Source organism: Schistocerca serialis, chromosome 7, assembly GCF_023864345.2.
Source record: "Schistocerca serialis cubense isolate TAMUIC-IGC-003099 chromosome 7, iqSchSeri2.2, whole genome shotgun sequence".
Lineage (NCBI taxonomy): Eukaryota > Metazoa > Arthropoda > Insecta > Orthoptera > Acrididae > Schistocerca > Schistocerca serialis.
This window is the reverse complement of record NC_064644.1, coordinates 278,195,713-278,215,544: the sequence shown is the minus strand read 5'-3', so window position 1 is coordinate 278,215,544 and position 19,832 is coordinate 278,195,713. Positions and strand designations below refer to the sequence as shown.

The 19,832-nt window shown below is 39.3% G+C and overlaps 1 protein-coding gene across 1 annotated transcript in view; it reads right to left on the bottom strand.

Annotated features, from left to right (window-relative positions):
* LOC126413016 (myrosinase 1-like) overlaps positions 1 to 19,832 on the bottom strand; it is a 210,660-nt gene that overhangs the window by 53,857 nt on the left and 136,971 nt on the right. Inside the window, exons 14-15 of the mRNA XM_050082909.1 lie at positions 14,401 to 14,535; positions 9,697 to 9,823 (exon numbers count right to left, since the gene is read on the bottom strand). Of these exons, the coding sequence (XP_049938866.1) occupies positions 9,697 to 9,823; positions 14,401 to 14,535 (262 nt within the window). The remainder of the gene's footprint in view (positions 1 to 9,696; positions 9,824 to 14,400; positions 14,536 to 19,832) is intronic.

Sequence of the window (19,832 nt, the reverse complement as noted above, 5' to 3'; positions counted from 1 at the left end):
TTTTACTACATCAGTGACACATGTTTACGCAATTACACAGTTGAGTAACTTCACACTTATGAAATTGTATTTTGTCTGTACTTTGTGGACTGTCATATTTTTTCGGAACCATTGTGATACTATGAGAGCTTTGAATGATGTACTTCGTAAGGGAGCATGATTTTAAAGTACGTTTGAGGTAGATGACACTATTGAAATGAGCAGAGAATTTTTTTTGGGCTTTGACATTATTGCAGAATGCTACGACGTTTTTGAGATTTGACTGAGGTGTTATGATGTTATTTTTACGACGACAATGTGTATTATGCTGTTGAGGTATGTTTATGATCAATAAGATGATGCTACCATAAATGAGGAATTTGATTATGCTAAGTATTTATTTTGATGAAATATTGAAGAAGTGTCAACGGATACGTTTAGGGACTCTGATTTGTGGAAAAGGATATTGGAAACCAAGAATCGTACTTTAAGAGTTATGAAATGTGTGTAAATGCGCAAATGTATCACAATGCCGACGAAAACTTTTTGAACACTGTTATATTCATAGGATTTTGTTTCTACACATTTGCAACGCAAATTCTCGACCTGTGAAATTTTTTATATTAGACTGTCACTGTAATGCAAACTGGTGTCATAAATATTTCAGTAAGAAAGTTAAGTGACCACCTTCACGTAATGAGTCGTGGGCACCCAGCTGCACGACAATCGCCTGGAAAAAAGCCATTAGTGTGTGCCTTTCAGAGGCACAGGTGGAGAAAAAAAAAGGTGGCCATATCCTCGCTATTGACATTTCCTTGTAGAAAGCATCGCAAATACGACACGCTCAAACTTGAAAACATATGATTATACTGTGGAGCTCTTAATTTATGATATTTATTAAAATCCCTAATGAAATGATGAGAAACATTTAACATCTATTGTCTTTCTAGTTGAGAGTTTGCTCATTTTGTTTGTTATCAAGTTTCTAGCTGCAGCAGCATTGGTTAAAATAAAATTTAATAGATGTACTAATATCACTATTTTCTGTCTGCAGACCCAGTAAAGAATAATTTTAGGATGCACTTTCGTAGAAAAGAGAGCACAAATAGACATTTCCCTTCACAGGAATTGCAAAAATAAATTTTTAACAGATTGGTAACTTATCTGCTAGAGTAAATCAATGTGATGCATCACTCTAGTGTTAAGATGTGACATAGGTATTAAACATGGCCATTTTTACTGTAATATTTTTTCTGCTTGAGTTTTGTCATGTTTAGATGTAAGTTATTGCATTTGCTGCTGCTGTTTGCCAGGCATAGTGCTACAAAATTTCACTTTGTATTACTCTGTTAAGTCAGTTTTACTACTGATTTATTTTTCTTGTTGCTGCACATTGGCTCATTTTAGTTACAATGTTGCATTTGGTCTGCAAATTTAGATTTAATGCTGCTAGCTTTGCCAATCTGCATTTTTTTTCATTGCTGTTTGTATTAATTGTTTTGTGCTGCTGCATTGCATCGTCCCTTAGTTTAGCATTTGAGCTCAGCAGATTTAAGTTAGCTTAAGATGGGGTAGGCTGTATAAGAGAACGAGCTATGATGAATTGGAAGAAATGCATTGAGAAGCTATAAGAAAATGGTTTGGCCAAAAAAGGATTTTGAAAGAGGATGAATAGAATACAGAAAGCAGGCTTAGATAGGACTTTCTGGGAATAATGATGAATGAAGGGAGATCTCCATGCAAAATACTGCAGTAAAACAAACCCTGTCCTTTCCTTTTGTGTTATCCCTCTATGTGCTTGTGTACCCTTGTGTATTTGTGTTCTTCCTGCCTTTAAGTGTTTAGTTAGTAAGATTTATGTTGTAGAATTTTTCTAGTACTAAGCTACATTCACTATGATGAGGAATACTGTTATCCTCAAATATAATTTGCATTTATAATATGTCATTTTCTTTGTAAAGATGTTTACACATTATTAATTCTGTTCTGTTTCAATTCTCATGTGTCAAATTTATGTTCCAAAAACTATTCTCATTATTTTATTTATTTACTTATGTCATAATTCCTGTAACACTGATGTATATGTCTATTTCTATTCTTTTGTAAAGCCTGTACTACTACAAATGTTATCTGTACTATTATGTTCTTTAATGATGTATTTTGTACCTTTGTAATTGTATTCTTATGTTGTAAATTTATAATTGTATAGACACCAGTTCTTCAAATTAAGTTACATTTCACTGCACACGTTTCTGTTGGTCATAGTAATGCACAGTATGTGAGAAGTTAGGACTGTTAGTGTTTGGATGTGTGTTAATAATTCAGCAAGGGACTGGTTAATAGCATTGCTGGTTCTAAGGACAATTCCAAAAACTTGGTGAGTGCACAAGTGGTGGTTTATGGACTTGCTATAATGTCCGCAAGACTCTTCGATGGTGATTGTGCACCTGCACAGTCGCAACAGATGGCTGCTAGCCACCTCTACAAGGACTACAGTGGGTCTACACTTTTGATGAATCACCAATACTATTATTTCTACAAGGACTGCAGTGGGTCTGCGCCTCTGGCGGCCAACCAATACCATACTCTCTACCATAACTACAGTGGGTCTGCTCTGTGATGACCTACCTACCAATATTCTTCAACTTCGACTGATTTGCTTTGGGTTTGCTCTGTTGTGGCCCATTAGCTGTCCACATGTCAAGAGTCAGCTCTGTCTTTCCGTTAGAAGGACACTACTACTTCTTCAAGACTGCATGGAAATCCACTACTTCCGTGTGCATTTTCTTTTACTGCTCAGACTTTGAGAAAAACACTGCAATTTTACTGTGAGGAATGATCAGGACTGTCTTTATGGACTGTGAGAAAATTTTAGCTTTTGACCAACATTGTATCAATAAGTGTATGCATTTGATTTCTTTGTTATTGTAAAAAATTTTTAACAAATATGTATTGGCCAGTGCCCAAAACAATTTGTAAAATATTTTGTGGGGAACATGGGGGCAATGTGAGTAGGCTGTTTAGGTTTTATATTGGTAACGCCACGTAGCGCGCTGTATGAAAATCACTGGCTGGGCTGTGTGCACTCTGTGGCTGGTTTGCATTGTTGTTGGCTATTGTAGTGTTGGGCAGTTGGCTGTTAACGTTGCGCAGTTGGAGGTGAGCCGCCAGCAGTGGTGGATGTGGGGAGAGAAACGGCGGAGTTTAGAAATTTGTAAGACTGGATGTCATGAACTGCTATATATATTATGAGTATTAAGGTAAATACATTGTTTGCTCTCTATTACAATCTTTCATTTGCTAACTATGCCTATCAGTAGTTAGTGCCTTCCGTAGTTTGAATCTTTTATTTAGCTGGCAGTAGTGGCGCTCGCTGATTTGCAGTAGTTCGAGTAACGAAGATTTTTGTGAGGTAAGTGATTTGTGAAAGGTATAGGTTAATGGTAGTCAGGGCCATTCTTTTGTAGGAATTTTTGAAAGTGAGATTGCGTTGCGCTAAAAATATTGTGTGTCAGTTTAAGCAAAGTCTTACATAATTGTTCTAAGGGGACGTTTCAAATTCAGTAGCATGTTAGTCCACCTCTTGCTCTTATGCAAGCAGTTACTCAGCTTGTCATTTTGTCATTGATTGAGAGAGTTGTTGGATGTCCTCGTTAGGGATGTCGTGCCAGATTCTGTTCAATTAGCCCGATAGATCCTTAAAATCCCGAGATGATAGGAGAGCCCTGCCCATAGTGTTCCAAACGTTCTGAGTTGGAGAGAGTCCGGTAAGCTTGCTGGCTAAAGTATGGTTTGGCACACACGAAGATCAGCTGTAGAAACTCTCGCCATGTACGAGCGGAAATTATTTTGTTGAAATGTAAGCCCATGATGACTTGCTATGAAGGACAGCAAATCGAGGCGCAGAATATCGTCACCATACCGCTGTGTTGTAAGGCTGCCGCCAATGACGACCAGAGGGATCGTGCTATGATTTCTGATATGAGGCCATAGCATTATTAATTCTAATCTAGTATACTAAAGTTCACTGATATAGTATTACATATTCTGCCCATACCTCCAATGTAAACTTTATCTCAGTTATTGGAATAAACTTTGTGCAAAGCTAATTTTGGAATTTTGTTTTATTTGTTTTGTCCCACTTTTAAAAGTTCGGAAGTAGGAATGTTTCCTATCCTTGGTCCCCAGGGTACGGAGTCTTATTCATCTGAAAGCAGCATTAAACATTTGCGGTCTTATATTGTTTGTCTGTGTGTTGCGACATTTTGCCATAGTATATGACTCGGATAAAGTTCTTACTACTTTTTGCCTTGACCTGCGTTCCTTCTTATTTTTCTCTAATCTTGTTTTGCAGTTACACGAAGTAGTTATCTGTGTATAATTGTCGTAATGGTATCTGGTTTAATACTCAAATGCTTTATGTAGTTACTAGTTGCCTAGTAGCGAGCGTATTCTCTGGCAAATCTTGGGCATGAAGAGAGCTCTTTTACGCCGCATTAGTTGAAAGTATTTGGCATAAATAATATTATTGGTGTACCTAAGTTCATTATAAATGCCGACTACACGTTTATTTTCAGTTTTAAGGGTTGTCAAATGGAGGTAGTTAATAGAATAATTTTTCTCCATTTCGGTAGTGGAAACGGAAATGAGCGTTTGGCGTCATTGGCCGCGAGGCCCTTTGCGGGGGAGGTCCGGGTGACTTAGCGACCTGCGCTCCATTGGGGATGAAATGATGATGAAAACAGCACAACACCCAATCCATGGGCGTAGAAAATCCCCGACCCAGCCGGGAATTGAAACGGGGCCCGTAAGATGGCAATCCGTCACGCTGACCACTCAGCTATCGGGGCGGACATTTCGGTAGAAAAATTACTTTTGGGGTGCACTGATACAGAGTCGTTGTGCAAAGGCATCAGTGCCGTTTACATTGCTTTTTAGCATTACTAAGATTAGTAATATATATAGATTTTGTAGTAATTCGTCTGATCTTTCACGTCTTTTATTTTACTAAAAATAATTATTTCTGTTTCACGAACAAAAATATCTACCAATTTTTTAACTATGCTATTGCCCATTGCAAGACATTCTCATCTGAAATTTATTTTGTGAATAAATGTGAAGAATTTCTGGAAAACAACAAATGCAATGGTTTTCACTTTACTAATTTTCTTGTGAGTCAGTAAATTACACTTTATAATAGGTACTTAGTACAAAGTTTAGTGTTATTAAGTGACGCTAACGCTGCACCATCAAGAACCGTTATGTTATTAATGAATTTAGTCAGTTTATGGATATTCCTAACTCCGAAATATGAAACTAGTACGTTGCTTTTCTTTCGATTTAGTATCTTATAGAGTTCATATCAAGGGCATGTCTTTTAGGTGACAGTAAGTCCAATGAATAGCATGCTACATATTTCTGACACACTGTAGATTGGAACAACGACCAACTCAACCAGAAAAAATACTTGCTCTACTCTACAGTCGCTCTCTTATTTGGCTACTGGAAAACGGTTTCGGTACTATGTAAAATCATCAGACCATACCTCAGGCGCAGTCGTCAGTCTCACTTCCCTAAGAGGGTGTATCATAAAAATGCCCTACATATGTAACACACCTTCTTGGGCAAGTGAAGCTGACAACTGCACGCTGGGGCATGGCCAGAAAACCAAATTGAAGTGCGACTATAGATCAAAGCAAATATTCGTTTCAGGTGAAATGGGGTTGCTATTCTTACGAACTTTCACTTGAGGCATAGGCTCGGGGATACTTGTGTTCGTAATTTTATGTGTCTTCCTCTCATTGTTTCGAGGTGGAACTACAGAGCTGTTGTTTTCCATAAGTCAGAATGAAGTTTTTAGTAGGCTACCTCAAGATTGCCATTTCCCGAAAAAATCTTACCTAATGTAGTAATTGTTACATATTCAGAAAGTACTGCATCCTTTATTAGCGATGAGGGTTCTTTTAATTTTTGTAACGTAGGTGTCATAACACTTTTGCCAGTATGTTTCATTACATAGGTAATGTTTTACTACTTTCACAGTCGTAGGAGTAAGTCCGAGGCTACTCGTCCTAATAACTACACTCCTGGAAATGGAAAAAAGAACACATTGACACCGGTGTGTCAGACCCACCATACTTGCTCCGGACACTGCGAGAGGGCTGTACAAGCAATGATCACACGCACGGCACAGCGGACACATCAGGAACCGCGGTGATGGCCGTCGAATGGCGCTAGCTGCGCAGCATTTGTGCACCGCCGCCGTCAGTGTCAGCCAGTTTGCCGTGGCATACGGAGCTCCATCGCAGTCTTTAACACTGGTAGCATGCCGCGACAGCGTGGACGTGAACCGTATGTGCAGTTGACGGACTTTGAGCGAGGGCATATAGTGGGCATGCGGGAGGCCGGGTGGACGTACCGCCGAATGGCTCAACACGTGGGGCGTGAGGTCTCCACAGTACATCGATGTTGTCGCCAGTGGTCGGCGGAAGGTGCACGTGCCCGTCGACCTGGGACTGGACCGCAGCGACGCACGGATGCACGCCAAGACCGTAGGATCCTATGCAGTGCCGTAGGGGACCGCACCGCCACTTCCCAGCAAATTAGGGACACTGTTGCTCCTGGGGTATCGGCGAGGACCATTCGCAACCGTCTCCATGTAGCTGGGCTACGGTCCCGCACACCGTTAGGCCGTCTTCCGCTCACGCCCCAACATCGTGCAGCCCGCCTCCAGTGGTGTCGCGACAGGCGTGAATGGAGGGACGAATGGAGACGTGTCGTCTTCAGCGATGAGAGTCGCTTCTGCCTTGGTGCCAATGATGGTCGTATACGTGTTTGGCGCCGTGCAGGTGAACGCCACAATCAGGACTGCATACGACCGAGGCACACAGGGCCAACACCCGGCATCATGGTGTGGGGAGCGATCTCCTACACTGGCCGTACACCACTGGTGATCGTCGAGGGGACACTGAATAGTGCACGGTACATCCAAACCGTCATCGAACCCATCGTTCTACCATTCCTAGACCGGCAAGGGAACTTGCTGTTCCAACAGGACAATGCACGTCCGCATGTATCCTGTGCCACCCAACGTGCTCTAGAAGGGGTAAGTCAACTACCCTGGCCAGCAAGATCTCCGGATCTGTCCCCCATTGAGCATGTTTGGGACTGGATGAAGCGTCGTCTCACGCCGTCTGCACGTCCAGCACGAACGCTGGTCCAATTGAGGCGCCAGGTGGAAATGGCATGGCAAGCCGTTCCACAGGACTACATCCAGCATCTCTACGATCGTCTCCATGGGAGAATAGCAGCCTGCATTGCTGCGAAAGGTGGATATACACTGTACTAGTGCCGACATTGTGCATGCTCTGTTGCCTGTGTCTATGTGCCTGTGGTTCTGTCAGTGTGATCATGTGATGTATTTGACCCCAGGAATGTGTCAATAAAGTTTCCCCTTCCTGGGACAATGAATTCACGGTGTTCTTATTTCAATTTCCAGGAGTGTATATTAGCTGCTATAATTTCTTCTACTAACCTGCATATTCTTTTCCGCACTCTCTATACAATTCTAATGATGATTACCGGCCATAAAATGAAGGAAAAGTTTTGTGATCAAAGGTCTTTTTGAATTGTGCAGATGATGCTGACGATGTTCTGAAAAATGTAATACGTGTTGCGATAGCAACGGCGATTGAAAGATGTGGCCTAAGTATTTTGTTCTTTCAGTGGCAATGCTTTGGCCTTACTCTTTATGCTTCTGTTGAACATTCATTAAATGTTGGGCAGACAGTCACTTGCGACAGTAGACTAATCAGAAACTCACCTTTCGTCTTCCCATCCACTCCTCTAGAAAAATACAGTTAACCACATACTGTAACCAACTTTCTCGCTCGTAGCCTCTGAAAAGTAGTTTGACGAAAATGTGCCTAAGGCTTTCCTGCTTATTAAACGAACCCATGACGAGTCGTGCTCTACTTGGACATGTCTCTCCTGATTTTATCTGTCTTCTGCACTTTTCTCAAGGAGTATGATCTTCCACAGTTGTCATTAAATTCTGGAGTGTTTTCAAAGATAAAGCTCTCATAAATTTAGAACACAGAATTTTCTCTGGCTGCTGATCTCACATTTAGATGTCATTCTATCCCCATGGATATGAGAGAGCACAAAATATTGCTAAAGAAACACGTGAGGCATTACAATGTGAAAACATAATTGCTGTTTCCAGTCCGTTGCTCTTAGTTTTTGAAATGCTACGTCGGAGTCACGACCGATACCATCAACCTTATCACTGTTGGTACCTTTCTGTCAACTATACTACCACGCTTTTTTTAAGCTGAGCCGCCAGAAAGAAGACGCGAAATTGTTTAATGCAGTTGTATGCGAGTAATGGTCTTTGAATCGTGTTCCATACCAATTACTGATTGATAAAACGACCTCCGCAGTAAGAACTCGTACATTCTCGATATTATTGCTGACTTCAGCAACTGTAAAGTGGCCCTTAATCACGGCTGCAGTCCTAAGTAATCACATGGTGTCAGTAGTGTTGTACTGTTCTTTTCATTTGATGTCTTCTCCTTACACGGAACTGCTTTCGGCTTTTTGAATATAAATTGATCACTATATACCACAGTCTCAGATCATGCACCCCGTTCTGTAAAAATTCGTCTTTGTTACTACCTACATATTGAATCTAGTTTTCATTTACATTGAGAGTTAATAGCGTTTGCTTTACAGAACGAAGGAAGATCTGATCACTCTGACGTCACAGCATGATTTACCTGCGTTCTAGACATACAGAAACGCCCTTAACCAAACTTCTTCCTGTTCTTATGTTCACCATAAAATGAAAAAAAAAACAGCGATAATTTCCAATTACATGCGCAATAAGTATCTTCACTCAGTACAGTACAGCAGCGTTGACCACTTACGTTATTGAGAAGAGTGTATGTTTGATTCCTCAAGGTAGGGCGTTCGATACAGAAACAATCATACATGTATTTGCAAATTTAGTTTCAGTTCAGAGGCATATGTCTTATAAATCGCTATACTGCAGTTTCATAAAATGTGTCAAAAACACGTGCAATTACTTAAAACCATTAGAGAAATAAGAACACAGTACTTTCTGTTATTGTACTTTTAAGAAATATTCACTCTATTTTACCACGCATTTCACCCCTTATTGAGAGATTCGCTTTGTTTTATGACGCTCGTCGCTCCTTCTTACTTTCCAGCAATTACTTTAATGTAAATAAAACTCATTCTACGCATCTCTATTTTCACACACACGTGGCTTTTCCTCCAGCATTAAATTCTCCTAGGTATACGTAATTTATGTGTATTGAACCACATTGCATGAAGGTACTTATTGTAGGAGTGATTACAGTGTTGCAGTAAGTCGGTCTATAACGTCCATTCTGTACTGAAAATATCAAAATCCAAAATTATTTTACAAGCAAGAAGGAATCAGGCTGTGAAGGCCACGTGCGGAAATTTTTCTCTATCGAGGACAATAGTGATTCGTAATAACAGAGATATAAAGATCAAATATGTGTAGATTATCGGATAGTTATCTTTGTAGCCTCTTATGTGTTTCATTTTCTATTTATAGTAGTCAACAGACTAGGAAGTACTTGATACATGCAGACCGTAATGCAGTAAACCTCTCTTCATTCTTAAGCTCTGTAATGGTAATACAGTGTGAATTTGTGGAACTAATACTCACCCTGTCACCAAAATTCTCGAAAAGTATCCTGGCATATTCGACGAAATAGTCTGCAATCAGCGGGTTTGGCCAGCCACCGATGTACTGCAAAGCCTGCGGTAGGTCCCAGTGGTACATTGTCACCTGAACACAGAGGTAGGGTTCAGGATACAAGTGCAGCATCTTACAACCATTAATGGTAATACCAAGAAACGAGAATGGCATAAAATTCTGTGCTCCTGTAAATAAATAGTTATTTCCTCTCTGGTTCAATATATGTCTAGTGCTAAGTTTATTTCTCTTACCTTTTGTCACAGGCTGTTGCTTATCGAACTAGGGGACTCTCAGCACTATATCATTACACGCAGGTGGTATTGTTGTTTCATAGCCGTTATTATTGTGTTATCACAATGAATTTCCAATTGTTGACATTACTGCATTTGCGTTGACAGCTTCCCCTTCTCTCACTAATTGCAGCATTCTCGCATTCGGAAAATATAAATTCAGTTAAATTTTTCAGTATGTCAATGGAATAAGCGATCTATTTTGGAGAATACTCTTTTGTTCACAATAGTCATGGTCGTAATGAATGGCCAATAGTTTACCCGGTTAATCATCAGAACCAGCACCTATGTTATACTAAAGCAACACATCGAACAACCGCATTAGCTTACGCGAGAATTAATCGTGTTATTTTTGTAACCAGTTACTATTTCTGATGAATACTCTTCAAAGTCTGTACAGTGCAGCTGTTGTTAATTCCATTCAATGCTATAAATACAATTGTGAATTAGAGAAATTAACGTAAAATACAATTTCGTAACACGCAGCATTTGCTTTATGAAACTGTACACATACATGTTTATAAATAACGGGATAGGCAGATCTTTGTTAATATTAGATGCAGAGAATCTCCGAAACCATTGTATTTTGTCGTATTCTGAGCATTATTTTTTTTTTCAGATGAAGCACTATTCTACAGTGAAATTTTTTGACAGACATTTTATGACATTCAGTCTATTACACAGCTTTTGCAACATTTACAGTAGTGTAGGGCAAAAATTCGACATCATTGAGGCAATGTTGAGATTATCATACATGTTACCTATTAAAGAAATATTCTCTTCTTCCTTGCTTTTTTTATCTCATCAGTTCCCTTACAAATGCCTTTTATATCCTTCACGCAGAGAAATAGAAGATTAGTTTTAAATATTTTATTGATGAAAAAAGATCATACTCGTCAGCGGCGTCGAAAAACCTTAAAAAAAGTAATTTTTTGCGTACAGGAAGAGTCTTACGACGTGGCCACGTGTACTCATCATCACCTATTTCGTTCAGTTTTCTAGCGTACGTATGGCTTGTCCGAAAACGAAAGTGATTCAAATGCGAGCTTCAGAAGGGAAAAAGTTTAGAAAAAAAGCTTTTATGGCTCGGATCGGGTTACAGATGAGCCAATTATGTTAACGTAACTTTGAGGCAGCGATTGGAGCAGTGGACGATCATGGGATGTGCGCTCGTGTCTGTACTTGGAAACTTTTTTTATTTAATTTGGTTTATTGTCTATTTTTCTGTTACTTGTATTGGAAGGAACCGAAATAATGTTCAGTGTATTGTTTCATTAATATCTTCATAAAATGCGTCGAAAAGAGACAGACAAAAACAAATTTGGAACTGCAAATAAATTGCTATGAAGCGGCTGTAGGGCGAGAACTTGGTGTATAAAATTAGATTCTTCTATTATTTACTGTTGACGATTTACGCGTAACAGAGGAACTTATTGTTCGCATGCAGCTGTGGAGGACTGTTGACTGTCAAAATACGACTATCGCATCTCCTGTAGGCTTTAATTATAATCCCCTCTAGAAAAGTTATTTGCCGAGTTTTCGTGACGCTAAGAGAGAGTGGGGCAAATAAATATTACCCGGACGAGTTCCAACATTTTGAAACCATTTGAGGCAGCATTGACGGAGATCCAAAACTACTTCCAACAGGATGGAGCAATTGCCCATACAGCCGGTCGAGTCTTGGAGCACATTTACACAAGCTTCACGCCTGACCGAGTTGTTAGCAGTTGCTGGGTGGCCGCGCAGGTCACCTGATCTGTCAGTGAGCGACTACTTTTTGTTGGAATCTCTCTAGTAAGGTGTGACGCAACCACAGTCGTAGTCTTCAAGAACTGCAGCAGACCATTTTCGAGGACACTGCAGCATTTCCATCAGTCCATCTATGGTCCGCCTTCATAAACCTGCTGACAAGGACCCAAAAGTGCCAAGAAACGAATGGTGGTCACTTTCATATATTCTACAGTCAGGTTAGTACTGTATTTCCTTTCCTCTACTATGTTCCTTTGTACCCTGGAACTGTGTTCTCCGTGCTATTTTTATTGGATCCATCCTGTGGTATAATCCGTTCTTGGGAATTATTTACAATGCCAGTTTTTCTTTTGCCTCTTCATTCCACGCCTTTTGTGAATATATTAATAAATACAATATACTGAGCATTATTCCCCTTGTTTTCAGTGCAAGTATCGTATGAATTGAAAACAGAAAAGATCAAAAAGTTTCTGCATACGGGATCCCACCCAAGACTCTCGTATTACCGTTCTATATCCTTTCCGCTGCTCCAGACGCTCTACACAGCTTACCTGCCGAATTTGACCTGCGGAAAATTTCAATATGCAGATGACCTGGCAATTTCATATCAGAGTGAAGACCTTTCTGAATGTGAAGAACACATAACTAACAGACTTACTAAACTTTACGAGTACTTTGAGACATGGCGACTGAGACCAAAGGTTTCTAAAACCGAGGTAAGCTTGTTCCACCTCTGTAATCACCTTTCATCAGCAAAGATCTGTCCACAGTTCGGCCCACTTGGCGCAGTCAGATATAACGAAAGCCCAAAATACCTGGGAGTCGCTCTGGACAGAACTTTAACATATAAAAAACACCTTTCCAACTTTGCCAAGAAGATACAAACACGAGTGAACCTTGTGAGAAAGCTGGCAGGCAGTACATGGGGAGCAACCACATCAGTCCTCCGAGGAGCATCCCTTGCACTGATATACTCTGCAGCAGAATACTGTGCACCAGTTTGGCTCCGAAGCGCCCACGTAGTGAAAGCAGATGTTCAACTGAACTCAGTTATGAGAGTAATTAGTGGTACAGTCCGGTCTACACCTACTTGCTGGCTACCAGTGCTTTCAAACATCTGTCCACCAGAACTCCGTCGAAAGGCTGTTCTTTACAACCTCTGTCAGCAAGTTTCTGAAAACAATTCGATCCCTCTTCATGACGATTTGCTATCACTGCCCAGGAAACGCCTCAAATCAAGAACACCAGCATATGAAATGAGAGTCCAAATGATATCCATAGGATTCGACCAGGACGCAGAGTGGAAACGTGAGTGGCAAGCTACAAGAACCCGAAACCATGAATTTGTAGACAATCCAGTAGTTCCAGTTCCAGGTTTCCACCAACCAAGGGAGGTGTGGGCGCAGTTAAACAGATATCGGACTGAAGAGGATAGGTGCGAATACAACATGCACAAGTGGGGCTTTTCAAGTGACAGTGTGTATGAATCTGATGACACCCAAACAATGAGCCACATTGTGAATGACTGTCCAATCAGACGCCTCTCTGATGTCACTGAGAAGCTCCATCAAGCATCCCACAAGGCACTCCGCATGATAGAGTCCTTCAACATCCAACTTTAGTCTGAGCCGTTTTAAAACTTGTGTGTTATATATAATTTCACATGTTCATTTTTATATATATTTCTTTGTTTTGCTAAATGTGTTTCACTGTAATTGATGCATACGATAATAATAATAATCATTCATGGCTCACCCGACTCGCACCGGAACTGCTTTTGTTTGCTAAAGGCTTGACCATCTGGAGCACCCACCTGTGTCACGTTTATTTCTGGGCATGCCCTGCATGAACTAAAAATTTGGACGAAATCGATTATGACCAGTAGGTGCAATGTCTTCCTAGATACTCAGAAGCTGTAGGGTACAAAAAAGTAATTATTACTATTTTATACACATGTTATTGGCCTAGTACCAATGAATTGCAATGAGAAAGGGTTTTAAGGTTTTACATGAATCACATATCACTTAATGTGTTGTTGTTACTTTATACAAAAACTACTATCGTTTCATCCGTTCAATTTTGTCATTGAGCAAATAAAGGGAGATATTTAGGGACAGATTTAATTACTTGATTTGGTAGCCTCACTTGCTAACAGATAAGGCAACACTCATCAGGGAGGAAATGAACCGAACGTTATATTGTAGAGATCTTCGTTTTCCTTTGCATCCGTAAACGATTGAAGGTCTATGTTTAGAATAGTTTCTTCAATAATTCTAGAACTTCGTTTAGTTTTGTTCCTCGTTGGTTATCAGTCCTTGTCAACGTGGGTTCAACGTGTCATCTCCATATTTAAGCATCACGATAAGCACTGTATAGTACACGCTTCGACAGAGTATATTGAAATTCCTACTTTAATATTCTCACCTAATACTAGAATCGAAACTGATTCTAATTATCTATCCGTTGATATGACGTGATGCACACCTTCTGACTGCCAACAAATATTGTGCAATATTTTTGTTTTCACAGTTCATTGAGTCCAGGTGAAAAGAGCTCACGCAACACTACAATCTAGGCTGTTTAAGAACTACACGCCATATTTCTGGAAAGTAAAACAGTGGATCTCACCATTGGTTCGATGCCGTTCTCGAGGAGTAGATTGATGACATTGTTATAGTAATCGATGCCAGCTTGGTTGATCACGTCCAGGTCTCCTGTGGGCAAAATCCTCGACCACGAGACGGAGAAGCGGTATACTTCCGCCTGTAAGGAAATACCAAAGAGTAATGATAGGGAAGTCGATCAGCAGTAAAATGTGGGTAAGGCACTCAATAAATGTGTCCATTAAGAAATGATCCAGAGACGATGACAACCATATATATTAGTCATTAACCTATAATCGTCAGGAATTCTGCATTCAAACTGCTCCACTTTCCAAAGTGAATAAATTTTCCTTGTTTGAAGGTTGCAAAACATCAGTAGCTCTATTTACCTCCTGTTCTCAGCGTGTTACTATTCTTTGGTAATGTCATTTGACAATTTGTGCTGTATATCTATCGTCAACTGCCTGTCTTCCATAATGCAGTCCATCCTCATAAATTTTCCGCTCATTTATAGAAGCCAGGTCCTTGAAGATGAGTCTCACAAACATTTATCTTCGCCTATACCGTCAGATATCTCTCAGTTCAAGTTTTACGGTATTTAATTTTCACAAATTATGATATCTTGTTGTGTACAATAACTAACAGATATTCAATTTTCGGCAAACTGATATTCTGTCTTGATTCACAGAACTTCCCAGACGAAACATTTGTATGACTTTGCTAGAAATGCTTCGTTAGATTTTTACTATCATTGAAGCAAAAGTGAGTTTCTGTTAGTAGTAGATGAGAAACGTCATGAGGCATATCGAAATTATGAAACGTCGTAGCCAACCCTCAGTGTGGCGTGGAAAGGACTCATAAAAATCTTCCTCCATCTATACAGTAATTAAAAAATTTAATAGATAATGGAATTAACTTTAAACACCGCTGAAATCACACTTTTTTATTAACTCCCTTCTCTCTTTAGAAGAATGTGTACAAACATCATGTGTGCATTTAAAAGATAAACAGACAGACAGTGAACATAGTTATGCAGTGGCCAAGGAAAAAATGTCTTCAGACTATTGTATAAAAGTCTTATCTTAATTTCAGTGAGAGCGACTCTCTTTGCCTTCATTTCATTCTTCTTTTCCCTCGATTGTTTGTTAAATGTATTATTTTCGCTCGATCGTTTGTTAAGTGTATTCTATGTGCTACTGTGCGTATCTTACCTGGTAAACCACGCTCCAGTACTACTGAAATTGTTCCCTGATATCTTAACACGTGTATTATGCTGTCTCTTCTTCTTGGCGGTGTTCTCCACATCCTGCTTCCCTCTCCGATTCCGCAGAGAATTTCCGTAGTCCCAATTTTTTTAGCTCAATTAATTTTCAACATCTTCCTATAGCACCACTTCTCAAACGGTTCCATTTTCTTCCTTCTCGATTTTTCCACAGTCGGTGGCTCACGTTCCATTCAGTGCTGTGTTCCAAGTGTATACTCTCAATATATTTTCCTGTAATTAAGGGATGTATTTGATTCTACTGATTTCCTTAGATAGTTGGTTTTTATATCCTCCTTGTTCCGTGAGTCACCTGTTATTTTGCAGAATTCCTTAACTCTGTGTACCTCATGGTCCCCAGTTCTGATATTAAATTTATCGTAAATTTCATTTCCTTTACCTCTCATTAATTTAGTGTTTATTAGGTTTGTTCTCAACCAGCGTTGGGCGGCCCTTAGGCTGCTAATTCCATTTTACAGGCCCTGTAATGCTTCCTCACTTTTACTGATAGCAATATTACCAGCAAACCTTAACATTTCTATCCATTCAGCCTGAGCCGAACCCTACTTTCCCTCATTATTATCATGGCTTCTACAGTGTGAAGATTGGACAGTAGAAGATAATGACTGCACCATTATATGCACCATCTTTAATCCGAATATTTCGTTGTTCATTTTCTACTCTAATTTCTCCCATTCATTTGTTCCCCAAACTGTGCAGGGTAAGTCTTTCTACAGTTATTAATATTTATTTTACAAAAACTATAAAACTTATAAATTTGTCGTTTGTGACAAATGAAAGAATAACTTTCACCAACTGCGACATAATCGCGTGTATAAACAGTGATCCAATACTATAAAATGCTTTTTTATTCCAGTCTATGATCACAAATGAATCGTCTAAAGAATTCATTTGTGATCATAGGTTGGAATAAAAAATCATTGAAAGAATAACTCACAAAGTTAGCTCGCATATCTTTGCTGCAGGTAGAAGTTGTGTACAGACCGCTACAATTACTGTTGTAAATTGGCAACACACGTAGAGGAGGAGCTGTATATTCTGTGGTATCACGAGGCAAAATTGCCATTTACTGTGCAGCGAAGTTTTAGAATAAAATGCGGAAGAGAAGCATCTGGCAGGAGTGTTGTTGCGTGGTACACGACGCTTAAACAGACCGGTAGTGTGTTGGACCTACCGCGAATTGGCCGGCCTTCAGTAAGTGAACGAAATGTCGGTGCGGTGCAACAGGCGTTCTTACGAAGCCCCTCCAAATCTACTTGACGCGCATGTCACAATTTAGACATTCCTAGACCACAGTGAAAGGAATTCTACACAACGGACTGCACCCGCATGCACAAAAGATCCAAATTAGACAAGCGTTACAACCCGGTGATAGAACTTGTCGAGTGGCTTTCGTGACTGTGATACTGACCCGAATCGACACGAACAGTGAGTACATTATACTAATCTGTTTTTCAGATGAGGCTACTTTCCCCAAATCTGGTAAAATTAACCAAGACTACGTAAGGACATGTGGTTCTGAAAGTCTACATGTTGCTTTATGTCACGTTAGGGAGTCTCGTAAAAGGACTGTGTGGTGCGATTTCTTACACAACAGAGTCATTTGACATTTCCTATTGGCCGAAAGATCAGTAATAGCTAACTATGCTACAACAATTCGCAGAACATTAACAGAGAGACTTGCTGCCTGACGTGATTCTTCACCAATATGGTGCACCACCACACTGTATATTGCATATTAGAAATCTTACGAGTATTAATGAAACCTGCTGAAATGTAGATTGGGCTTGATGGCCCCACTGACTGGCCTGCAAGATTACCCGACGTAACGCATTGAGATTTCTTTTTGTTTAGGTGCTTAAAGAACAATGTTTACGTTACATAAGTACCTGATCTGGATGCATTAAAAGGAGGGATAACAAGTAATGCTGCTTGTGTTTCGCAAGGAATGTTGTCAAACGTGTGATGTGGAAGCGATATGGGATAGACACTCTTCGAGCAACAAACGGTGCACATGTTGAAGGTAAATATCATCCTTAGTTTATTTGGTGATTTATTCTTTCGTTTGTCATAAACCGCAAATTTATAAGTTTTTTAGCTTTTATAAAATAAATACTGGTAATTGTACAAATACTTCAGCCCCACCATGTACCTTATCTGTATTTCCCTACACTGTACACCCATAATCGTATTTTTCTGAGAATTTATAACTCCTTGCAACACTCTACTTGACCACACTACTATATACTATACTGTGGTATATATGTTAATGAAAAAAAATGATTGTAACATCTGCATCTGAAATTAGGTAGATCATCATGACTGTAAAATTCAAATTTCATATGGCTAGGATAGTATCTCCAATAAGACATCAAAAAGTTGTGGTCCAATGACACGGAATTGTCGTAGTCAAGTACGTAATACTTCATTGACTTATATCGTTTCTCCCGAAAAACCGTATGATGTCATTGACAGCTCTCTGTATAAAAAGGATGACTCTACAGTTGAGAAATTTACCGCCCAGTGCCGCTCCTTACATCATTTTCTGGAATTTTTTTTTGAAAAGGCAAGGGTTTTCGCTCACTTGGTACTAATTGGATACATAGCGCTTAACAATTTGGATTTGAAAATGTCCATTCTAGTGAGTCAGTAATTTATGCATTCATAAGGTACATTCTAAACTATTTAAATGATAAAATATCTGTGACTTATCGAAGGCATTTGATTGTTTCAACCATAATATTGTATGCAGAAGTCAAGTTTTTATGCAGTTAAGCAAATTCCTGGTTTAGTTCTTACTCCTGAAACCGCACATAGAAAGTTACCGTCGGCTATCCCAGCAATATATAAAGTGAAGCCACAGCATCTACATGAGGAGACGATACAATTTGAGTTCCCCATGACGCAACTATTGGTCCGTTATTGTTCTTGCTGAAGTTAATGATTTACCATTTTATTTGAATCAGGAGGCAGAATAAGTCCTCTTTGCTCATGTTACAAACACTGTAATGAAGCAAAGCAAAGAATCATCAGCAGACAAAACAGTAAATGATGTTTTCGTGGAAGTTGCTGACTGGTTTTGCACAAATCACACTAAACTTTGAAGAAATGTAGTTCATCCAATTTTTACAAGCAAATATATCCCACATCCTATTAGCATCGTATCCTTACAAGAAATGATAAACACATTAGAAAATAGTAAAGTGTTAGGTATGCATGCTGATGAACACTTAACCTGGCAAAACCAAACAGTAGACATGCTACACTGTTTAGATTCTGATAATTTTTCGACAACTGTAATTACCAACTTTGAGGATACAGATGTCAGTAAGATAACCTATTTTACTAGTTGTATGCGTTTATACCGTTTTTGTGCGACTGTAGTGCAAGTCTAATTAAAACCATTCTCGACGTTCTACTACACATATAAGATTTTCGTGCACAGCACTTCCACTGAGACACTTTATATTTATGTCTCTATTTTGTGTAGACCCACTGCCGTCTCGTTACTTTGTTCTTATATTGCAATACGCACCGATACTTTGTGTTGCATTGGTGGTAATGAGAGCTATAGCTCTCTGTATATTTTTATATTTTTCGAGTGATTTTTGTATAAGTTGTTACTTCGCGGTGGTGCGGTTGTAGGTTATCTAGTGTGAGTACATTCATAAATTTTATCTTTTTTGTGGTGTGTGGGGGGATTATTACATATCTATTGCGTATTTTATTAGTTTAAATAACATTTGGTTGCTAATGTTTATTTGGTCATTTATTCTGCATTTCTTTCTTCGGACATTTATAAACGGGGATGACATTGACATATGTCAAAAAGTGGCATTTGTCAACTTCAATGAAACAGTTGCAATGCTGCATACTTTGGATAGACCACTACGGAATTTGAACTACGGTATAAAGAGTGTAAAATAGTTTGTTAATATGGCAGCAGGCAGTCAGTATGTCACAACACGTCGCCAAGAAAACTCCAACTTTCCACAATAGACAGTGACATAAAAATATCCAGTTACAGTAACAATAAGTATCTCCTAGCCCAGTAAGACAACTACTTTATAATAAACGCAAACATAGAAGAGAAACACATATTGAATGTGCAAACAAACATTAGCAACCAGACTTATTAAAACAAGTAAAATATACAATAGATAAATACCAACCAT